The sequence below is a fragment of the Triturus cristatus genome, chromosome 10 (assembly GCF_964204655.1).
Source record: "Triturus cristatus chromosome 10, aTriCri1.1, whole genome shotgun sequence".
Taxonomy (NCBI): domain Eukaryota; kingdom Metazoa; phylum Chordata; class Amphibia; order Caudata; family Salamandridae; genus Triturus; species Triturus cristatus.
The window spans coordinates 446,426,410-446,447,180 of record NC_140593.1 but is presented as its reverse complement, the minus strand read 5'-3'; the positions used below and the strand labels follow the sequence as shown (position 1 = coordinate 446,447,180).

General features: G+C 45.5%; 1 protein-coding gene across 10 annotated transcripts in view; it reads left to right on the top strand.

The window, feature by feature from the left end:
- ARHGAP12 (Rho GTPase activating protein 12) overlaps nucleotides 1-20,771 on the top strand; it is a 432,157-nt gene that overhangs the window by 199,586 nt on the left and 211,800 nt on the right. For all 10 annotated transcript variants that reach the window (XM_085631848.1, XM_085631845.1, XM_085631846.1 and 7 more), the window contains one exon: nucleotides 2,471-2,551. In XM_085631848.1, the coding sequence (XP_085487974.1) occupies nucleotides 2,471-2,551 (81 nt within the window). The remainder of the gene's footprint in view (nucleotides 1-2,470; nucleotides 2,552-20,771) is intronic.

Genomic DNA, 20,771 nt, shown 5'->3' with positions numbered 1-20,771 from the left:
GAAGAGAAAGAGTAGAATACCTAATTTATTAAGCAAACCACTTCAAAGGTAATGCAAATATTGATGGGTAACAAGTGGAGTTGGAAGCAATGCTGGGAGACATGGTGAAACCTTATTAAGTTGAAAACAAACCTGACCATAATCTAATCTAGACTAAGTGAAGGCATTGGTAATGATCATTCTATGAGAAATTGAGATAAAAGGCAAATCCTATAAATGTGTTTAAGCTGAAATAAATGTTGCTTTGTGATTGCAGAGATCTGTGGTTCAAATGAAACCTTTGAGTTGGGAATAATAGCCAGATTATGATCCACAGATACTGTGTTTGGGTAGACTCCAAGGGATGTGGCCAAAGAAATAGACCCCAACTATTAATCTTTTTAAAAATGGGAAGCTGTTCAGTCTTACTTGGGTTTCATTTCAGGAAATGTGATTTCACCCATCTTTGACTAACTTGTAATACCAACGCAACATCAGTGGATTTGAACGGCTCTGACCCATCCCACTGATGAACTGAGTATCAATGGCATAAAAGTAGACTTACCTTGAAAGGTATACAGAAAATGAGCCAAGGGTTTCAAGTAAAGTTTGAACAGCAAGGGGGACATTATATCCCCCTTTGAACGACCAAAGAGAGGGTTTGTATGGAAGTAAAAACAGCTATGATGAATTGATTGTGACATATCAAAGAAAGGAGGCAATCCAGGCTAATATACTTTCCTTGATACTGTTGATACTGTTCAGTGCTGCAGACCTGTCTAAATAGTGCTTAAAGGTCATATAAATGTTGATTCTGTTCAATAAAGTCTTGAACCTGTAAAGGGATGCTTTCACTGAGTTTCAAGATGTAAGGCAGCAAAGAAATGGGACACTAATTATTAAGATCTGTAGACTCCAGAGTAGATTTTGTTTTATAAATAGAGGTTGGGCAGTGATTTTATTTCATTTAAAATTCATAGCACGTGTGATTACTAAAGTATAGTGTGTACTGGTGCCAGGGAACCTAAAAAACCAAGACTGTGTAACTACAGAGAGCACAAATAGGTTTTTCTTAGTTTTACAAAACATTTATCTTTTTGGACAAATGGTCATTGGGAAATTGTTCCAGGTTTGCCCAGTGACCACTGAAAAGACCTGGCCTCTTATTTTATCTGGGGATAGTAGTGTTCTTCTGTGCTACTAGCATGTGACAGCAGTTCATTCCATTGAGTTGCTGCCATTTTGAAGACTGCAGGAGCATGGAGCTTGGTCTCCAGGCAGATAAGTAGTAAGGGGTTGAATTCCCATACAGACGCGGTTGTCAATTATCGAGTATCCTGATGCTCTATGGCAGTTTCTGTGCTTCTGAAACTCGAGGTACCAAAGTCCCTTCTTCAATTCCTGTGTTCCACAGAGATCTTCTTCTCTTTTCTGTTCCCTGCTGCATGGATCAGCCTCTGTAGGCGAGATGCTGCACCCTTATACTGCCTGTTCCATCTTCATCTCAATGCCATTGACCTACACCACCATGCTTCTTCGCTACATGCCTACCAAAGGAGAGATTAGTTAAGTGGATTGGCCACTCTATAGCATCACTGTTTACATCCTACATAAATAAAATTGAGCCCTCTTGGTGTTTAGTCAAGTTTCTCCAGCTGTGTAGCAGTCTTTGGCTGGGCTAATGAGACTGGTATAAGGTATACAGAACATTTATATTTTTCCAGTAAGTCAAGCTTCAGCAGCCATCTTGATCATGGCTCGACCAAGAGCATTTATTTTTATCTGTGAATTTTAAAGAAATATAGTTTATGTGCTCACCAGTTACACAGTCCATTACAGTGCAACGCCAGATGCCTTAACTGGTGATCACAAGGCCTTTCCAATAACTGTCAGTGGATTTGTGTTTTTCTCCCTAGCGTTGGTTCATGGTGTTAAGTTAATCAGTTGATGGCCTACAAGTGGAATTATTATCTTGTTGAAGCGGAATCTGGAAAAGCCATGATGCCATTAGATTTCAAACCTTGAGTTTTGGTATTGGTGCCTCAGGTGATCAGTAGAAGCATGACCAAGTGAAAAGCATTTTGTGGAACCAGGCATTTTATACGGTACATTCCTTGCTTCTCTAACAGGTCAACTATGTTATCAGTAAGAAAATAAGCGTACTTCTAGTGTCACATTTTCATTCTATTTTCATAAAATGTGAATTAAATTTGTCTGCTTGTCTCTTTTTTGTTCTGTACACTAACAAAGTTTGCATGCCTGAATTTTGTTGTCTATAAGGTTATCTTGACATTTGAAGACAAGTGATGTGCATGTCTTTTTGCATGACAGCATTATTTACTACTGGATGCCATAAACTGTGTAAAAGGTACTATTCCTTTTATAGCTTGTAATTTGGAGCGCATATTGACCATGGTGTTGTATTTATGATAAATAATATCATGATGGATGTGTGTAAGCTACTGACATATATCATCTCTTGTGTTAACAGTGGATAAAACATGTTGATGAACAAGGTAGATCATATTATTACAACGCAGATGGCTCTCGATCAGAGTGGGAATTGCCAAAGGTGAGCAATATCGAAAAATGTAAGGAAGTATAATAACATACCCTGCTTGAAGAACAATTATGCAATCTTCTCTGGTAAAAGGATTTTACTTCAACTGTCCACATAGCTGTGTTTTCTTGCTTCTTCTGTTAACCTCTACAGGTTAATCGATGACTTGGAGTTGTGCTCAATAATACATTTGTAGTGCCGTCAAATGTCGATCTCCATTATTCTACCTTTATGAGAGCCATTGGTACTCTCACTTTTTCTTATCTTCCTCTGCACCTGACCAGTCCTGTGACAAGAGTCGTTGATAGGGTGAGAATGTGACCTAACGGCTAGGGCGGTTAACCTCTGAGCTGGGGAACCAGGTAAGACTCTCGGCACGGACGCTCAACATTCTGTGATTCTGGGCAAATCACTCCATCTCCCTGTGCCTAACAAAAATGAATGTGTCCGTCTGTAACGTAACTGGTGCCCATGTAAAGTGCTTTGATACCTTTGGGTCTATTTCACGCTATATAAATCTCAACAAAAAGAAGAAAAAAAAAGAAAAAACTGTCACCTACCCACTACTGCTGACCACTGATATCTGGATGTGCAGAAGTAGATGGGGAATAAAAGGAGGTTTGAAGGAATTAAGAGGAAGTATCATGCAAAGTACTACAGTAGGGCCCAAATGCAGTAGCAAAACAAGCATTTGCAATGCAATAGGTCTTGCATTTACGACAGTTTGAGCTATTGGCATTGTAAATGACAATGCCTTTATTTATGTGGAAGGGGGGTTGTTGAACAAAAATTCAAGTTCAGTTCAAATGCTGACTTGAATTTATGTTGAACAAAATTTCAAGTAAGCATTTAAACTGAACTGCATTTGCCAGTATGCTAAGGGGCAAACTGTGCTGGGACGTGAAGCAGTGTGCTCCCATCACCCTTCTATTTCAATAGGCTCCCTTCAGCCACTGAGCTGACAAGCTCTTGGAGATGCACCTGTGTGCCAGGGAGAGATACAGAGACCTGAGAGGAATGTGGCAGCTTTCTCAGCAACTGAAAAAAGGGAGGAGAGGGCCTGCACACCTAGATTTAAGAAAGCTAAAACAAGTTATCTAATGAAAATGAGCCAATGTTGATCAAAATAAAGCGTGCAGTCATGTATTAGGGTTTTAGCCCAGAACCCTATGTGTATAAAGATTCTCAAGGAGGAATGGATTAATCCAGACCTACGTGACGCACAGCTATGTACTCTAGGTGTTTTCAAACAATTCTGTTTTCATGTAATGAAAAATCAATGTCAACACACTGGATAAACACTGCGCATTCTATACCGCAATTACGTTTTACTATTCTTGAAACTATCTCTATCACTTCAGGAGCAGATATACACAACACCTTAGCTAGAAAAGAAACCTTTTGGATAAAAACACTGTGCACCCTGACACCGGGTGGGTTAAATGATCACATTGAGTTACTTTGTTTTCTTTAAATACATTACTATCAAGCATGTGATTGATTGTTTATAACGTGTTGGAGACTGTATTTCTAATTTCGCTCATGTCTTGAGAAACACTCCGAAATTGTAAAGGATTTGCACTCTCACTACAACAGTGATTTTTCATACAGTCAAAAACCTTTCACGTCGATTTGGGATGTGGTTCTCTTTTTAATAATTACTTGTGCATCCACACATTACACATAAAGTTGCGCGTACGTTCTTTCGAGGGGGTGCCCCTTTAAAAAGCAATACGAGATGACGCTCGTCTCCATGCAGGTTTCCTGACAGTCACGTTATCGACGGCATCCACTTTTGGACTTTCGGTAAGCCCGTGCATTGATTGAATCCTTGACTGCTGCTTCAAGTTTGCAAGCAGGCTTTTTAATCTAAACAAGATTCCCGTATTTTTCTATTCTTCAGGTTCGGGTTAATCCTCACTGGAGATTTAAAACTGACAGGGGTAAGAACGTTCTTACGAGGACGCGCACATTTGCACATTTTGATTTGAAACTGACTAGGACACACTCGCCTACTATTTTTTCGATCTTCACAGATATGGAAATATGGCATCATCTCTTTAATACTAAGTGAGTTTTACCCTTGGTGAGTTTGACTCTTTATCTTCATCTTACAAGCATTAGTTAACATGGTTTTTGTATTGGGGATACACATCGATTTCTTTACTACATAAGAATCTTAAGCACTTTTTTGGTTTAACATGGGTGTTTTTTGACTTCACAGCAATTCCGGTCTTTTTTCTTTCGGGCCACGATTGGTATTACTAAAAAGCACAATACATAGGATCATGTGTTTTCTGTTCGTTCACAAAAGGGGAGAAATTCTTCTATACTTATACACATGGCAATTTTAGAGTTCGACACATTTTGAGTGCAAATACTAGGTCAATAAAGTGTTCATTGTATTTTTTACTTTGTTGTAGTGACTATCACGTTGGACTGTTGTTGAAAAACATCTTGAAGTTACAATCCCCTGAAGAAGGGTTTTCAAAACCCGAAATGCATTGGGACTGTGTTTTTTCCTCAAGAATCTTTACTGTTTTGATTCTGTAAAAAAACTGAGCATTTACATGCAAAAATCATGAAATGAGATTTTGTACATAAATTGTTTGTGGTTTATCTTGGCAGAAATGCATGCTAGATAAATATGGTAAATCGTTGTAATATATTCACAGTTTAAAGAACCTGAAAATAAGAATTGTGTTGACATTGATTTTTCATTACATGATAACAGAATTGTTTGAAAACTCCTAGAGTACATAGCTGTGCGTCACGTAGGTCTGGATTAATCCATTCCTCCTTGAGAAGCTTTCTCAGCAACCCCAGATGAATTTCTTTTTTATTTCTACTGATGAAGGATAATATCCAGAAACAAAGGTCTAGAGATTAACAGCACTAACCTGCACCAACTTTGGAGAAACAGTTCAACAAAAATTCAAGAAAGCATTTAAACTAAACTGTATTTACCAGGATGCTAAAGGGCGAACTGTGCTGGGAGGTGAAGCAGTGTGCTCCCACCCCCCTTTGGCCTTTATTTATGTGTTAAAAAAACCTGGAAAGTGCAAAGTCCGTAACAAAACACATAACTAAAAAGCATTGTTATTTACAATGACAATAGCTCAAACTCTCGCAAATGCAAGACCTTTTCACATTGCAAATGCTTGTTTTGAGAGTTTCTTGTTTTTGTTGCTTTCTTTGTAAACTGATGCTGTGACTTGGTACTCGTTACTTTTTTTTTTTAAATGTATTTTTTATTTTATTCAGCGAACAATCAGCACAAAAGATTGCTTACATGGCACATTAATGAAATTAGATCTCAATCCGTTACAGATATGATCGTTATGAGCAAGGCCATCTCCCCTTTTCTTCCCTTGATCAATATAAAACAGGGTATGCCAGAGGTAACTGTTGTCATGATTATGTGGTTGCATCCTGAACCAGGGAACCGTCTCTGAGTGGAAGGAGTAATTTCTAAAAGTGTTATGAGCTCGGGAGCCTTCGTCTCAGTCTCCTGTGCGGTGTGTCTGATGGACTGTTGTGTGTCATCTCCCACATCCAACTCAGTGTTTTCTCCAGGGTTCGCAGATTTTGTGAAATTGTTTGGGGCACCCTCTGCTTAGATGTGTGACCTGTTCGGTTATCATGTTCATTCCTCTCGTCCACTCCTGAATGGTCGGTTTGTCGGCCACCCGACATCTCCTGGCAATGTCCTGTTTAGCCACCACCAACCCCAAAGAGGCAAAAATCAACTGCGTTCTAGTTATGTCCTCTTCGCTAGGGATCTCCAGTATCACGAATTTGGGCTCCATCGTCAGCGTTACCCTTAGGACCGTTCCTAATAGTCCAGTCACCTGCGTCTAGTATGGTAGGAGTGTGGGACATGCTCAGATAGTATGATAGAAATCACTTTTAGTGGTGGTGCACATCATGCAAAGTGGCGACTCTGCCCTTCCCATCCTATGCAGCCTATCCCTATTATAGTACGTTCGGTGCAGTATTTTGAATTGAATGAGTCGAAGTCTTGCCTTTATGGCCACCTCCCTGGGTTGCATTAATGCTGCCTCCCAATCAGTATCCTCCATGGACCCGACATCCTTCTGCCACCTTGCTCGGAGGCCTAGCAACTCATCAGGGATATTGTTAATGGTTTTCTGTGAGGGGAAACTGCTTTACCAATCAGCTCATCCTGCAGGAGCCTGCCTTCCAGGGAAGCATGTTCCGGAAGTTGCTCACTGGGAATGTTTTCCGCCCGCCACACATATCGCAATTGTGCGTATTTAAGGAATTGGCAGATGTTCATTATGTATTCTTGCTTGAATTTCGCCCATGTTTTAAGCTCCCCTTTTTCGATAATGTCCCCTATTGTGAAGATCCCGAGAAGATCCCAGGTCTCGAACCCTGTGAGCTTTTGTAATTCTCCAAACCAAGACCCTTCCCAGAGCTGTGTGGTCAGTTTAATCCGTTTAGTCCAGCCCAAGGTCTTGCTAGCGCTCTTCCATGCCAACAAGGTCACTTGAGTTGCAGCAAGTAGATGCGAGCTGCCCCCCCCCCCCCCCCCACAAAAGGAAACGTAGGTGCTGGGGACAGTTTCTGACTCTCCGTGGGAGGTTCAACATCCTGCGATTCTGTGCACCGCCGCAAGACTGATCCTCAACCTGCCAAGACACTGCCATATCTCCCAGCACCTGCTCACACTCCACTGACTCCCCATCGAGGCTAGAATCACCTTTAAGATTCTCACCCACGCACACAAAGCCCTCCACAACACTGGACCACCATATCTGAACAGCCGACTCAAATTTCACGCATCCCAAAGGACCCTACGATCAGCCCAGCTCTCCTACGCCGTGGTCCCCCGCACCAGAAAGACCAGATCGGGAGGCCGCTCCTTCATCCTCGCGGCCAGAGCCTGGAACGCCCTACTGCTCCACCGCAGACAGACAACATCGCTCCACATCTTCACGAGAAACCTCAAAACTTGGCTCTTTGACAGACCCCCTTCCTTGATGGACTGGAACCTGCAACCCCCCCCCCCACCAGCGCCTTGAGACCCTTACGGGTGAGTAGTCTCGTTTAGCAAACATGTGATTGATTGATTGATTGCAAATCACTTAATTTCCCCATACCTAAATTTATAAATCTCTCTGCTGTTTGTCTCGGCTAAGGTGTTACCTGTTAACCCCTTCGCCGCAGCGCGAATTCCGCCACGGCGCTGGGGTGGTGTGGGGTGAGCGCAGCGCCGCCATGCTCGTGACGGAACCACGCCGTCATGAGTCACGGGCGAGCTGTGCTCATGATGGCGTGGTTCCGTCACGACTCCGTCCACTCGTTATTTCGCCTGCACAGGCGGGGAATCAGTGCTGCGTGGGCGGAGCGGCTGCAGCATTACGGAACCACGCCGTCACGAGCACACGCCGCCCGTGGCTCATGACGGCGTGGTTCCGTCATGCGCGTGGAAGGGGTTAAAGGCTGTCCAAACATTTGCCGAGTGCTTGAAAGCGCTGCTCTCCGCAACCTTTGCAGGCTCTTTCTCCTCGGGCACAAATTCAATAACCGGTAGTAAAGGTGTAAGAGAAACTTATTAATTAAAGTAGTGCTCATAGACTAAAGAAGACCTACCGTGTAACATCCAAAGTAAAAGGGCCAGCCGCTATGGGAGGTGACAGATTAAGACAAGGCGGGACTAACAAGCCACTTGACGAATCAGAAGACAGCATTTACGAAGGACAGTGACGCTAGCCAATGACGAATATGGGCAGAGATTGTAGGCCTTCTATTTCATACTCCACCACAACAAGTTTCGCAGAGCTGCGCATGCGTTCTGACTCAGGCTCGATCTAAAAAGCTCCACGTGTCACTACAGACTGTTAAGCTGCTACAAACCGAATACTATATCTCTGGTATGGGCTTGCTAGAAAAAATTACACAACTATTTTTAATACTTATTAAAAATCCAATTCTATGGTGAGTTGGATTTTTTATAAATAGTAAGGAAAAGTAACTTAAAAAGTTACTCTTTATCTGCCTAAACCCTCAGAAGGCTACTTAGCATATTTCTCTGCCTTCTCACAGCCACTAATTAGCCTTAGAATAGGTGTGAAATGTCTCCAGGAGCAAACAATAGGCTGACTTGAATAGGCAGAGATGGATCCTATAAACCTCACAGAATATTCAGAGTTGGGCCTTTGGGCCTCCTTTTAACGGTACAGTGTAGTATCTTGTTTGACTAGTCTGCTGGGCTACATGTAACACTTGAAAGGGAGAGAACAGGATGCCAGGGCAGTTCTTGTGTATCTATTGTCTAGTTGCTGAAGGACCATACTTTGTCCTATCAGACATCTGTCTCTGGGTTTATTGTGGGTAAAGTGGGTGCTTCAAGCTGGAGACTAGCGTTAGATGTGGTAGGACAATAGGATTGCCATAGTACACTCAAAAACACTCACTTCCTCACTCGTGTGGCTGAAGACTATTGCCATCTTTAAAATGCCCAAATTGGGTAGGGTTGGCCGCAAGAACTATTACCCCATTGGTTAGGGCGTGCCTAGGAGTCATTCAGGCATAAATGTAGCACCTCCAGGCAGCCAGTATAGAACACTGCTGGACCAGTGGAAGACCGAAGACTGGATCCGATGTCTGTGACCTGACAAGAGCCCTTAAGGACTGGACATGCTCCCTCTTGTACACAGGACAAAGAAGGTGACTCTAAGGGTCATAAAGCTGACTTCCTGTTCAAGCTACAAGGATTCAGCAAGCTATAAGAGGACATTACTGCTACTGCCCAGCTGACCAATGGCATTTAGACCTTGTTGTTGGCCTCTGCCTGATTGTGTGCATCTCTAAATGCCTACCCTGAGGGGCTTGAAAAGTTTAATGTTGAGGTGGATTGGGACTTAAAGTACCAAGTTAGAAGGTAAAATTGTTGCCCAGGACGAACTTGGTTGATGTATCCCACCTGCGCTCCATCATGATCAGCCTCAACTTGAGCCTAGAATCCGGTCTACCACAAACAGTGACTGTCTTGGTGCTTTATGCTTTTTGGTGTTGTTCCTACTTAACATTTTTAAAATTCATATTTCCGGTGCAATTCATTGACTTTTTATCATTTCAATGTAATTTTGTTTATTACACTTTACTCTATTTTTCTAATTCGGTTTGGGATTGTTATTGCTCTGCATTTTGACTTTATTACGGTTTGGTTCGGCATAAATATATTACACACTTCCCAATGTAAGCCTGTCTGCTCTCTCTCAGCTGCAAGGGAGGTGAGCTCAGGTTAATCTTGTGACTTTGACGGTTCACCATGACAAAGGTTGTGATTATTACTTGAAGTTGGTAGTCACCCATCTAAAATCATAATCAATTTTCTTACAGGATTGAATATCTTTCTTCTTATCTTTCTGGCTTGAGAGGCTTTAAGCAGCAAGAATCATTTCTGGCTTTCTCACAGTTGTATGTTTTTTTTCTTTTCCTGCACTCTCAAAGATTGAACCTTTCAGGTCTTCCAAATGTAGAATCTGGATGACTGTGGGGCTTGATGTCCCTATAGGCAGAGGGATTTTCCATGTCCTCTGCTGGAAACCTAATTTCACACACTGATCTCTTAAGGATCGTCCAAGTCTCTGAAAACAGGACATTATGAAGCTTGTAGGTCTTCTACCTGTTTCTTTTGAGATAACACGTATCCTGGCATCTTTAGCTTTATGAGAGTTTCCATCATATCCAGTCTTCTCTCCATATTGATTTGGTGGTTCATGTTGAGTGCTACTTCCTCTGGCCCTCTGGTCTGGTTAGAGTACAGCCTCTTGATTTCCAGGAGATCACTTTTTTACAGACTCCTGTATTGTGACTATTTTATAAAGTGTTGCTGCTTTTTCTTGCAGGGTATCTTGCAGGGTATCTTGCAGGGTATCACTTTTTGGTGGTTTCATCATTGTGCTTGGTGGTCAAGCGTAAACCTCAATTCCTCCAGAGTATAGTCTGAGAACAAGGAGGCTTCCTAGTCAAGTGCATGCTCCAGGGATTACCTGTGGCCCACTAAAGGTGTAGTCCATAGTTGAAGAGAGCTTTGCCATCATTTCTAGTTCTAGTTCTTTTCAGTGGGAGCACCAGCCCCTCAAAAGTTAGTTATACTCTTGCGTGTCATCTCTTTGCCCAGGTTTGTTAGTTATTCATTTAGGAGCTATGTTTCTCTTTGTCCTTATGCACTGTCTTATTTGAGTTAGGAATTTTGATTATACCCCTTATGTTGTGTAAAGACATAATCTCCTCCATTATGGCCCCAAGAACAGCCCCACACCTTTCTCAGTGCCTTTGTCCAAAGAACTTTCCATTCAATATGGGCTTTGGTTCACCATCAACATTTCATCCGCTGTATGGTAATAACACTGTGAAACAAGGAGTCCACCGAGAGCTGGCATCACAGTTCTCCTTTCCCATGCCTCCCCCTACATAGTTTCCGTTTCTTTTGTGTATCAACTCAGCTAGCCATCTCATTGTGGCACTGTGCCATGGCAGGAGTCTCCTTCCCCACTGCCTCACCATGACATGAACAGTGCACTCGTCTTAGTTTCAGAACCTCTACGAAACCTCACCGGGCGTGTCCTTTAAGAACCAAGGCGAGACCTCCGGTCTGCGTGTCTCACTCTGATTTTTCAGCCTTCAAGTCTGCTCTGAAGGATCCCCAAAGTATGCTATGTGCCCCCATAAAATGACTTGAAGGCTGAGTAAGTGCAGAACTTTTTTGTTGTTTTTTTTACTCTAAATGTCTTTCTTCTAGTAGTGAAGTACAGGATGAGGAAAGCCCATATAGAAGACACTATTATTCATTTCTGTGTATTAAATCAAGGTGGCACTCTCCCCACAACTCTTTCAGCTGTTAAGATTGTCATTGGGTGCTGTTAGCCAGGGTATCTGTATGTCATTGTCCTACATCTCTGGACCTATAGCAGATGTCCTCACCAGACCACTACATTCCACCTCCAAATGGGAACTTTGTGACCCTTTGGAACTGGCACTTGCATAAACTGGTTAATTGAATCCTTTTTCCACTACCAATTAGGTTGTAAAACAATGGCCTAACTTAAGTTCAACACTTCATGGATTAATTCTTTTGTAGCAGTATTATGACATTTTTATGCACACATACTAGGCGTCCTGAAGTCTTTCAAAAATATACAGATGCACTTTTGCTGTTCTTGGCCATTTGTTTTAGTTGTTTGCTTGGGGCATTGTAATGTTCTGATGCACGCATATGCAATACTCTGACATCACACACACTAGCCCTCGGCCCATCGTGCCTCACAAAAGGATTGCGGTTCTCTAAATGGAAAGCTCACTATCCTGGTATCATCCTTGGGCAAAAGCCTACAAGCCATAGGTAAATAGCCAGTGCACCCGCTTGATAAAGTTAGTGACGTATGACTGTTTGGAAGGTGATAGCTTGCACACTTTTCTGAGTAAATTTGTAGTAAGAGTGCTTTTTTGCTGCAGAGTGTGGCTATCCGGACCCCAGAGCATTGCTCACCATGGGCCTTCCTGACTCCGGCTATGCCTAACTTCCATGCTTGTGTAAGATTTGTCGCTTGTCTTCTTTGGAAATCCACAAATGTTCTTGTGTGCGCGATACCTCCTTTTAAGCTCAGTGTGTTATTTAGCATAATTTGCTGTGTTTGCTTTTGGTGGGTGTAAGGGTGATGATCCTTTAACCACGGGGGTACAAAGGATATTGATAAATCTTCTGTTCCTCTAGCTGTTTGTCAGAACTGGAGAGCCTCCAGGCTGATCTTTGCCAGCAAGTATCTACCCCCACACACAGACTGGGTCTACACAGACTGGGTCTTAGTCTCAACCCTGTATTTACTAACATGGCGAAAATTGGCACTTCCATGCCTGTTCTACTGGTGTGGTTATATCACCTACCCATCCCTATAAATCTGTTTTGCGATAGGATGCCCAAGATCTCTACCCTGCCCCCATTTGGGCTCAGAAGTGGTCTAAAGTGACTCCGGTGAGGCTCAATCATGGCCTGAAAAACAACAGTCTGAGCTTGGATGTAAATGTAAATGAAGCCAGCACTCAACTGAACAGCTGGCTAAGTGAAGCTCTTGATTGCTCCTCTGGTTAAACTAGCAGCTTGGAGACAAAAGCCCTCAGAAGGGTTGTTTAACGATTAACTCTTTGTTTCGAAAAATTATTGTAAGTGGCTTGAGCGCATTTGGCATAAAAAGTATGACCCTTATTGTTATAGTGGATTATAAAACGACCTTAAAAGAATACCATCAGCTTATTTCTCAGTCTCAGCGAAAATACTGTTCACAGAAGATCTTAGCTACTAACAACTCTTTGCTTGAAATACTTTAGATTGTAAAAACCCTCACATCATTATCTTCTATCACACCTTCTCTGCCCTCTGAGATAGTTGCCATGCACTAGATTTCTTTTTTGCTGAAAAAGTAGAGAAAATAGATACCTCCTTTCCTATAGAAGCTGGGTGTCATCCACAGTTGGAGATGTGGTTTGACCCATCAGCCAGTAGTGTCGAACAACAATCTCCTAAGGAATTGACTTCCCTCTGCTCCATTGTCAAATCTGGCTCTCCTGTGGATTTAATTTCTCCCACCATCTTGGAACCGGGCTGCAAGATTGTTGTTCCTTCAGCATCTTTGGCTTAAGAAACACCATGGGACAGAAACTGCCCTAATAGCAGCAACAGACTATGTTATGCGCACGGTTGATGAAGGACAAGGGGTGGTGCTGATACTCCTGGATCTGTCAGCTACATTTGATACCATCTCACCTACACTGCTGCTGGACAGACTCCAAGGTCTTGGCATCTCTCATCAAGCACTAGCCCTCCTGTCCTCTTTCCTTAGGGAAAGATCCCAAAGGGTGAATTTACAGCACTTTCAGCCAGAGGCCTTTTTCTTACCTGGTGGTGTGCCGCAGGGTTATCGTTGAGCCCTACGCTTTTCAATCTTTTTGTCACCCTAAGTGGCTGTTATCCATTCCTTAGGATTAGAGGTAGTGTCGTATGCAGACGACACTCAGATCATGGTGTCAATCCCCATGGGCTCATGCTTGATAGCAGAGAACCTCTTTGTCTGCATGTCTAAAGTGGCAGAATAGATGTAATGTAACTATTTGAAACTCAATGGAGACAAGACGGAAGTTATGATATTCGGCACGGGGACATCAAGTTGGAATAGTAACTACTGGCCACATTCCTTAGGAGTCTGTCCAACTCTGGGTAAGAAGGCTAAGAACCTTGGAATATTGATGGACACTGAACTTCACTTTAATGTCCAGATGAATCATACTATTTCCACCTTCACCTGGATTATAAGGATGCTCAAGAAAATCTTTCCACTTATCCAGCGGCGGGCACATAAGCAGGTAGCTCTTGCCCTAGTAATGTCCAGAATTGAATACTGTAACTCGCTGTACCTGGATTCGAACAAGAACACGCAGTATAAACTCCAGGTGGTGCAGAATGCATTGGCGAGACTTCTTCTGGACATTCCCAGAAGGCAGTCTGCTGGCAAGAGACTAGAAACCCTTCATTGGCTCCCTATTAATTAGCGCATTAGCTTTAAATCTCTCTGCATGGTACATAAGCCGATTCATCGTCCATATCCTACAAGATTAAAAACCATGTTCTACGGCCACGACCAATCACTGGAATTCCCTTCCTCTAAATATAAGGACCATCCCTCAGCTCCTGCCCTTTAGGAAGGCTCTTAAGACATGGCTATTCTCCGTGTAATGCTCCTTGTGGAGCTAGGATACTAGAAAACCTCTTCCGTGCGGTGATCTACAGCGCCTTGATGCCCTTGGGTAATTGCCACGCTTTATAAATTCCAAATCAAATTAATCTCTCTGTCCTCTGGATGTGCTCCCTGTAAGAAGTTGGCCTGATATGTAGTGCTCACTATTCTAGTGATCACTGTGTATCATTCCAAACGACCCTTATTGATGATTGGTTGTAAGTCAACCTTGTAGACCAGCTATCCTAGTAGCGTGGACAAGAGCAGTCTTCAGGCTAAACTCTAGAGGGCGTGTTAAGCCAGCTGTTTACCATCACATATACCCCTTGAACACCAAGTGAAAGGACACCACACAAGTTGTTATGAAAATAAAGGATATTTATTTATAACAAGACTACCCTGGCTCTTTATGAGTCAGGGAGCTAAGCACAATACAAAACTCTTGGGAAAATACTCCTAGTTTCACAATTTACACAAATGCCCGAAGGGCACGAAACCATTTACACTGCAAGTGGAATGGGAGAGGTTAGACAGTCTAAAGTTACTGATTCCGGAGGGATCCGATCAGTTGGACTAAACGGAAAAGGAGCTGGACACTTGTAGAGTGAACCTATGATGGAGCACCGAAATGCTCGAGTTACCTAGCCCAGATGCTGCGGCTACGTGGGGTTCAGCAAGATGTCGGGAGTCCTCGTTGTAGTCTCGGGAGCCTGAAAGAAGAAGTTGCTGGCAGGCGACCAGTGTCGATGTTCAGCGAGATCCAAGCCTGGATCGGTGAGGAAGGAAACCTGAAAGCAGAGGGGACTCAGTTCTCAACCGCTAGCCAGCGATCGTGTGGGCACCAGGAAGGTACCGGATGAAGTCACCTCGACCAGGTGAGTGGGTGACGTCGGACTCTGCTGTTCCTCGGACCAGGAGGCGCGGCGGCGACCAGGATGGAGGGCGAGCTGTCCCACGAAGGTACCTGCTGTCGATGATGCTGGGCCCAGGAGTGGGGCAGCAGGTCTTAGCAGAGGCAAGCCCACGCGGTGGAGTCAAGATGGCGTCTGGAGTGGACCAGGAGGGTCCGAGGTACTCCTCTGTTGAAGGGGAGCAAGGACCAGTCTGGAGCAACCAGACCAGTGATGAAAAACTGTCGTGGTGCGTCGTGAAGAGGGCCACTAGCCGACGGCGAGTGGCCGGACAACGCGGTGAGCAGCAAGGAGCAGAAGGGCCCCCACGCAGATCTCGTGGATGCGGGGGAGGCAGACTTCGGTGCTGGAGCTGCTCAGGGTTAGGGCTTCTCAAACCCTAGGTGCACTCACTCGAGGGTCCCTCGGTGGTTGTGCTAGATAAGCGTCGTGCAGGTTCTGAAGATGGCCGGTCCCGCAGGTCTCGTCACACCTACGAATCTCAGCTGGGCTGACGATGTAGGTAGAGGTCCGAGATGGCGGGGAATCCGGGTCTCGTCGAGCTGGGCAGTCTTGATCCGTAGGAGAGACGTACAGCAAACCGCAAGCGCTTAGGTGGTGCCTGCTGGTGCAGGGTGGCTACTCCTTAGCCACAAGGGAGAGTCTTCAGAAAAAGTCAAGAGTTCCTTTCGTGGAAAGTAGTTCAAGATTCAGAATTATCCAATTTGGGAAGGGGACTCGCTCCTACCTTTATACTAGGAAAAGGGGCTGGCCCGTGACTAGGTCCTACCTATGGGTGGGACCAGGAGGGGGGTGGTTACACCCCTATCCTTTGTCCGGCTTCGCCCCAGCTCAGGGGCTGGGGTACCCCCGAAACTGGTTTGAGCCGGGCTATGCACAGTGAGCACCGGGGTGCCACTTGCAATCACCTTCCTTTCAGCCCTGCCTACCTGGGATACACAAACCCTGTCTGGGATGGTGCTAACACCGCCCTCGACAGGAAACCCTTTGTCCAAGCTCCCCTCGCTGGAAGGTCTCCCAGCAGCAGGAGGTCAGACTTGTGTCTGGTGGCAGCATCCATTTTGTGATGCTGAGGCTTGAGTCAACTTTAACCGGGGTTCAAGGTTACTTCCATGTCGTGTCCCTCTAGAAGGGTGGAATGCTAACCCCGTCGACAGAGTTGGCGAGGGGTTCGTATTCCAATTCGTATGACACCTTACTCGACATGTGTGGGTGATGCGATGCCATAGTTAGCAAATAACCGCGAGGATTATAATGCATTTTAAGGTAGGTGGCACGCGTCCCCATGGAACAGCTATTAGGACTTGGTTCCGCAAGCCGTCGACGGGCTCAGCTCGCGCCAGAGCACCATCTCACATGATTCCCAGCACTCTGCCTTCAGGATTGATAAGGCCTGCCATAGGAGTGACTGATAGGAATCCATGCGTCCATTTTAGGGTTAGGTATAGGAATACTACACCTACAGCAACGGGTGATTACACCACCTTGCCCCAGCTGTCGTGCAGCCAGTTGTGTCAGATTTGGGGTGGCCATCCAGGGGTGGCATAATACATGCTGCAGCCCCTGGTAGGCCCTGGGTACGCCGATGCCCTGGATACCTGTGGTATGCTGATACAGGGACTGATAAGGCGGCCCAGTTCCAATTAGTGGATGCACCTAATGTACATGTGTGTTAATCTGGAGAGAGAACAGCTAGGCTGTGGGTCTGATTGGCAGGCCCACAGCCAGGGAAAGTCGTAAACCAATGAAGCAAAAGCAAAAAATCTGGGTGATCATAGGATTGCAGACCCTACTCTCCTACATGCCCCCCCCCCCCCAAACTTTGGGACAATAAGCTAACCTTGACCAGGTGAGTCTTCTTGCTCTAAGTGGAAATACCTGGAGAGCCCATCTGCATTGCCATGATCAGTGCCAGGTCTATGCTCCACTGTGAAGTCCATCCCCTGTAGGGAAATGGACCACCTAAGTAGTTTGGGGTTTTCACCCTTCATTTGATTTAGCCACAAGAGGGGCTTATGGTCGGTCTGAATCTTGAAGTGAGTGCCAAACAAGTATGGCCTCAACTTCTTCAGGGCCCAAACCACAGCAAAGGCCTCCCTCTCAATAGCTGACCAATTCTTCTCTCTGGGGGTCAGCCTCCTGCTAATAAAAGCTATGGGCTGGTCATGACCATCAAAATTCAGCTGAGATAGAACAGCTCCCACACCCAACTCCGAAGCGTCTGTTTGGACAATGGATGTTTTGGAGTAGTCTGGACTCTTTAGGATAGGTGCTGTGCACATGGCCTGCTTTAGGTCATCGAATGCCTTTTGACAGCTTGCTGTCCACTGAACTTTTTTTGGCATCTTTTTACTTGTCAGATCGTTTAGCGGGGTCACAATGGATCCATAATTTCTGACAAATTTCCGGTAATAACCAGTCAGGCCCAAGAAAGCTCGAACCTGAGTCTGGGTGGTTGGAGGAGCCCAGTCCTGGATGGCCTGTATCTTGCTCTCCAATGGCTGAACCTGGCCTCCACCTACAAGGTGGCCCAGGTATACAACCTGTGTCTGCCCTGTCTGGCACTTAGTGGCCTTGATAGTGAGGCCTGCCTTTTGCAGAGCCTCTAACACTTTCCTCAGGTGGACCAGGTGATCCTCCCAGGTGGAGCTAAAGACAGCGATATCGTCCAGATATGCCGCACAGAAGTCGTCCAACCCAGTGAGAACTTGATTCACCAGCCTTTGGAAGGTGGCAGGTGCATTTTTCAGACCAAAGGGCATTACCACGAACTGATAATGCCCACCCGGGGTAGAAAATGCGGTTTTGGGCTTGGCCTCCTCAGCTAACCTGATTTGCCAATACCCAGCTGTCAGGTCAAATGTACTTAAGTAGTTGGCCGAAGCCAACCGGTCTATAAGTTCATCTGCTCTTGGTATTGGGTGGGCGTCCGTCTTAGTGACTGCATTGAGGCCTCTATAGTCTACGCAAAACCTCATTTCTTTCTTACCGCCCTGGGTGTGAGGTTTTGGCACGAGAACTACTGGACTAGCCCAGGGGCTGTCCGAGGGCTCAATGACTCCCAGCTCCAACATTTTCTGCACCTCTGTCTTGATGCAGTCTGACATGATCAGGCTGTCGATAGATTTTACTCTTTACGGGCAGACTGTCCCCAGTGTCGACCTCATGGGTACACCAATTGGTCTGACTGGGTGTCAGAGAGAACATATGTCGGAAGGATTGAAGAACCTGTTTACAATCCTTTTGTTGATGTCCAGAGAGGCTGCCACAAAAGACAACACCATCTATTGACCCATCGTCAGGGTTCTGAGAGAGCAGGTCCGGGAGAGGGTCACTCTCCTCCTCCTGTCCCTCATCTGTGGCCATGAGCAAGCCCATGCCCTCCCTGTCGACATATGCTTTGAGCCTGTTTACATGGAGCACCCTGTGGGGGCTCCGGGGAGTTCCCAGGTCCACCAAGTAGGTGACCTCTCCCTTTTGCTCAATGATCGTGTGGGGCCCAGACCATTTGTCTTTGAGTGCTGCTGGGGCCACTGGCTCCAGCACCCACACCTTCTGTCCCGGCTGATACACAGTCAGGACAGCCTTTTGGTCGTGCCAAGCTTTTTGTAATTCTTGGCTCGCCTCAAGGTTTTTAGATGCCTTTTCCATGTACTCAGCCATCCGCGAGCGGAGACCGAGCACATAGTCCACAATGTTTGATGCCGGCTTTTTGAGAGGTCTCTCCCATCCTTCCTTTACCAAACAAAGGGGTCCCCTTACAGGATGTCCGAACAGAAGCTCAAAAGGGCTGTAGCCAACCCCCTTCTGCGGGACCTCTCTGTAGGCGAACAAGAGGCAGGGTATCAGGACATCCCATCTCCGCCGAAGCTTTTCAGCTAGTCCATGAATCATCCCTTTCAGGGTCCTGTTGAATGTCTCAACAAGGCCATTGCAATTGTGGGTGATAGGGTGTGGTGAACTTGTAGTTGACACCACACTCCTTCCACATGGCAGTCAGATATCCCGACATGAAGTTTGTACCTCTGTCAGAGACAACCTCCTTAGGGAAGCCCACTCTGGAGAACACTCCAACTAGGGCTCGTGCCACAACAGGTGCTGTAGTGGTCCTAAGGGGAATAGCTTCAGGATACCTGGTGGCGTGATCCACCACCACCAGTATAAACTTGTGCCCTGATGCTGTCTGGGGTTCCATTGGTCCGACAATGTCGATCCCCACTCGTTCAAAGGGTACCCCCACCACCGGCAGTGGTATGAGGGGGGCCTTTGTCGTGCCACCTGACTTACCACTGGCTTGGCAAGTGACACAGGAGCGACAAAACTCCTTCGGACATGTGGGGCCAGTGAAAGTGTGGAACAATTCTGTCCCAAGTCTTATTCTGGCCTAAGTGACCTGCAAGGGGAATCTCGTCGGCCAAGGTAAGAAGGAAACCTCTCAGAGACAAGGGGACGACCAGCCTCCTGGTCGCGCCAGGCTTGGGGTCTCTTGCCTCGGAGTACAGGAGTCCATCGTCCCAGTACACTTTGTGGGTACCTGTGGCGTTCCCTGCAGCCTCAGCAGCAGCTTGCTGTATGAGGGGTTCAAGTGAGGGGCAGTCTAACTGTGCCTTCCCCAGGTCTTCCCTAGAGGGTCCCCCTGAGCCCAGAAACTCAACCTGACCAGGTTCAAGATCTTTTGGCTCAGTTTCCCTCAGTTCTTTAAGGTCAGCCTCCTCAGAGACTTGATCCACGACCTGGGGCAAGGGGGAAGGCGAGGCCTTACCCTTACTGCTCCTTTTCTTGGATGGTGTCTGGTCCGTTCTTCCAGGATCCAGCACCTGTTCAGTGGGGCATCTTTTGGCCTGTGACCTGGTCACAGCAAGGACATGTGCTGGCAAGCCTAACATTTCCATGTGAGTCCTCTGCTCCACTTCTGACCATTGTGACGTTTCCAAATCATTGCCCAACACACATTCTACGGGGAGGTCTGAACTAACCACAACTTTCTTTGGGCCACTTACCCCTCCCCAGGAGAAATCAACAGGATTGCAGACCCTACTCTCCTACACTCCCCAACAAAGAAAACACGCCATGGTGGTTCCCTTGTTTTAAAAAGAAAAAAAAAATAGCTCTATTGGATCCATCAAAGCCTAAAAATTGTCGGCCCATACTACAGTTGTCTTTTTTTTTTGTTTTTTGGTAAGCTAATAGAAGAGCACATCTATAGACAACTTTCTGAAGGATAATAAGCTCCTACATAGAACTCAATCATAGCCTTCTTATAGCACTAAGTCAGCCTTGCTGCTTGCCTTTGAATCTGCAGGGTGGGTTCTGTATGAAGGCAATACTGCAGCCATACTTATGCTCGACCTCAGTGCTGCGTTTGATTCCGTATCCCACAATATTTTGGTCAAAGTGGGTCGAACAGTGGCATTAGTGGCAAAGTGCTGCATTGGTTGATTTCATTTCTGCAGGGACACACTTTTCAAGTGTCACAAAAACCATTTCTGTGGTCAGCTCGGTGAGAACCTGGACATCTGGTTTGATAATCTTTCCTTTGATACCCAGATCAATGCCCTT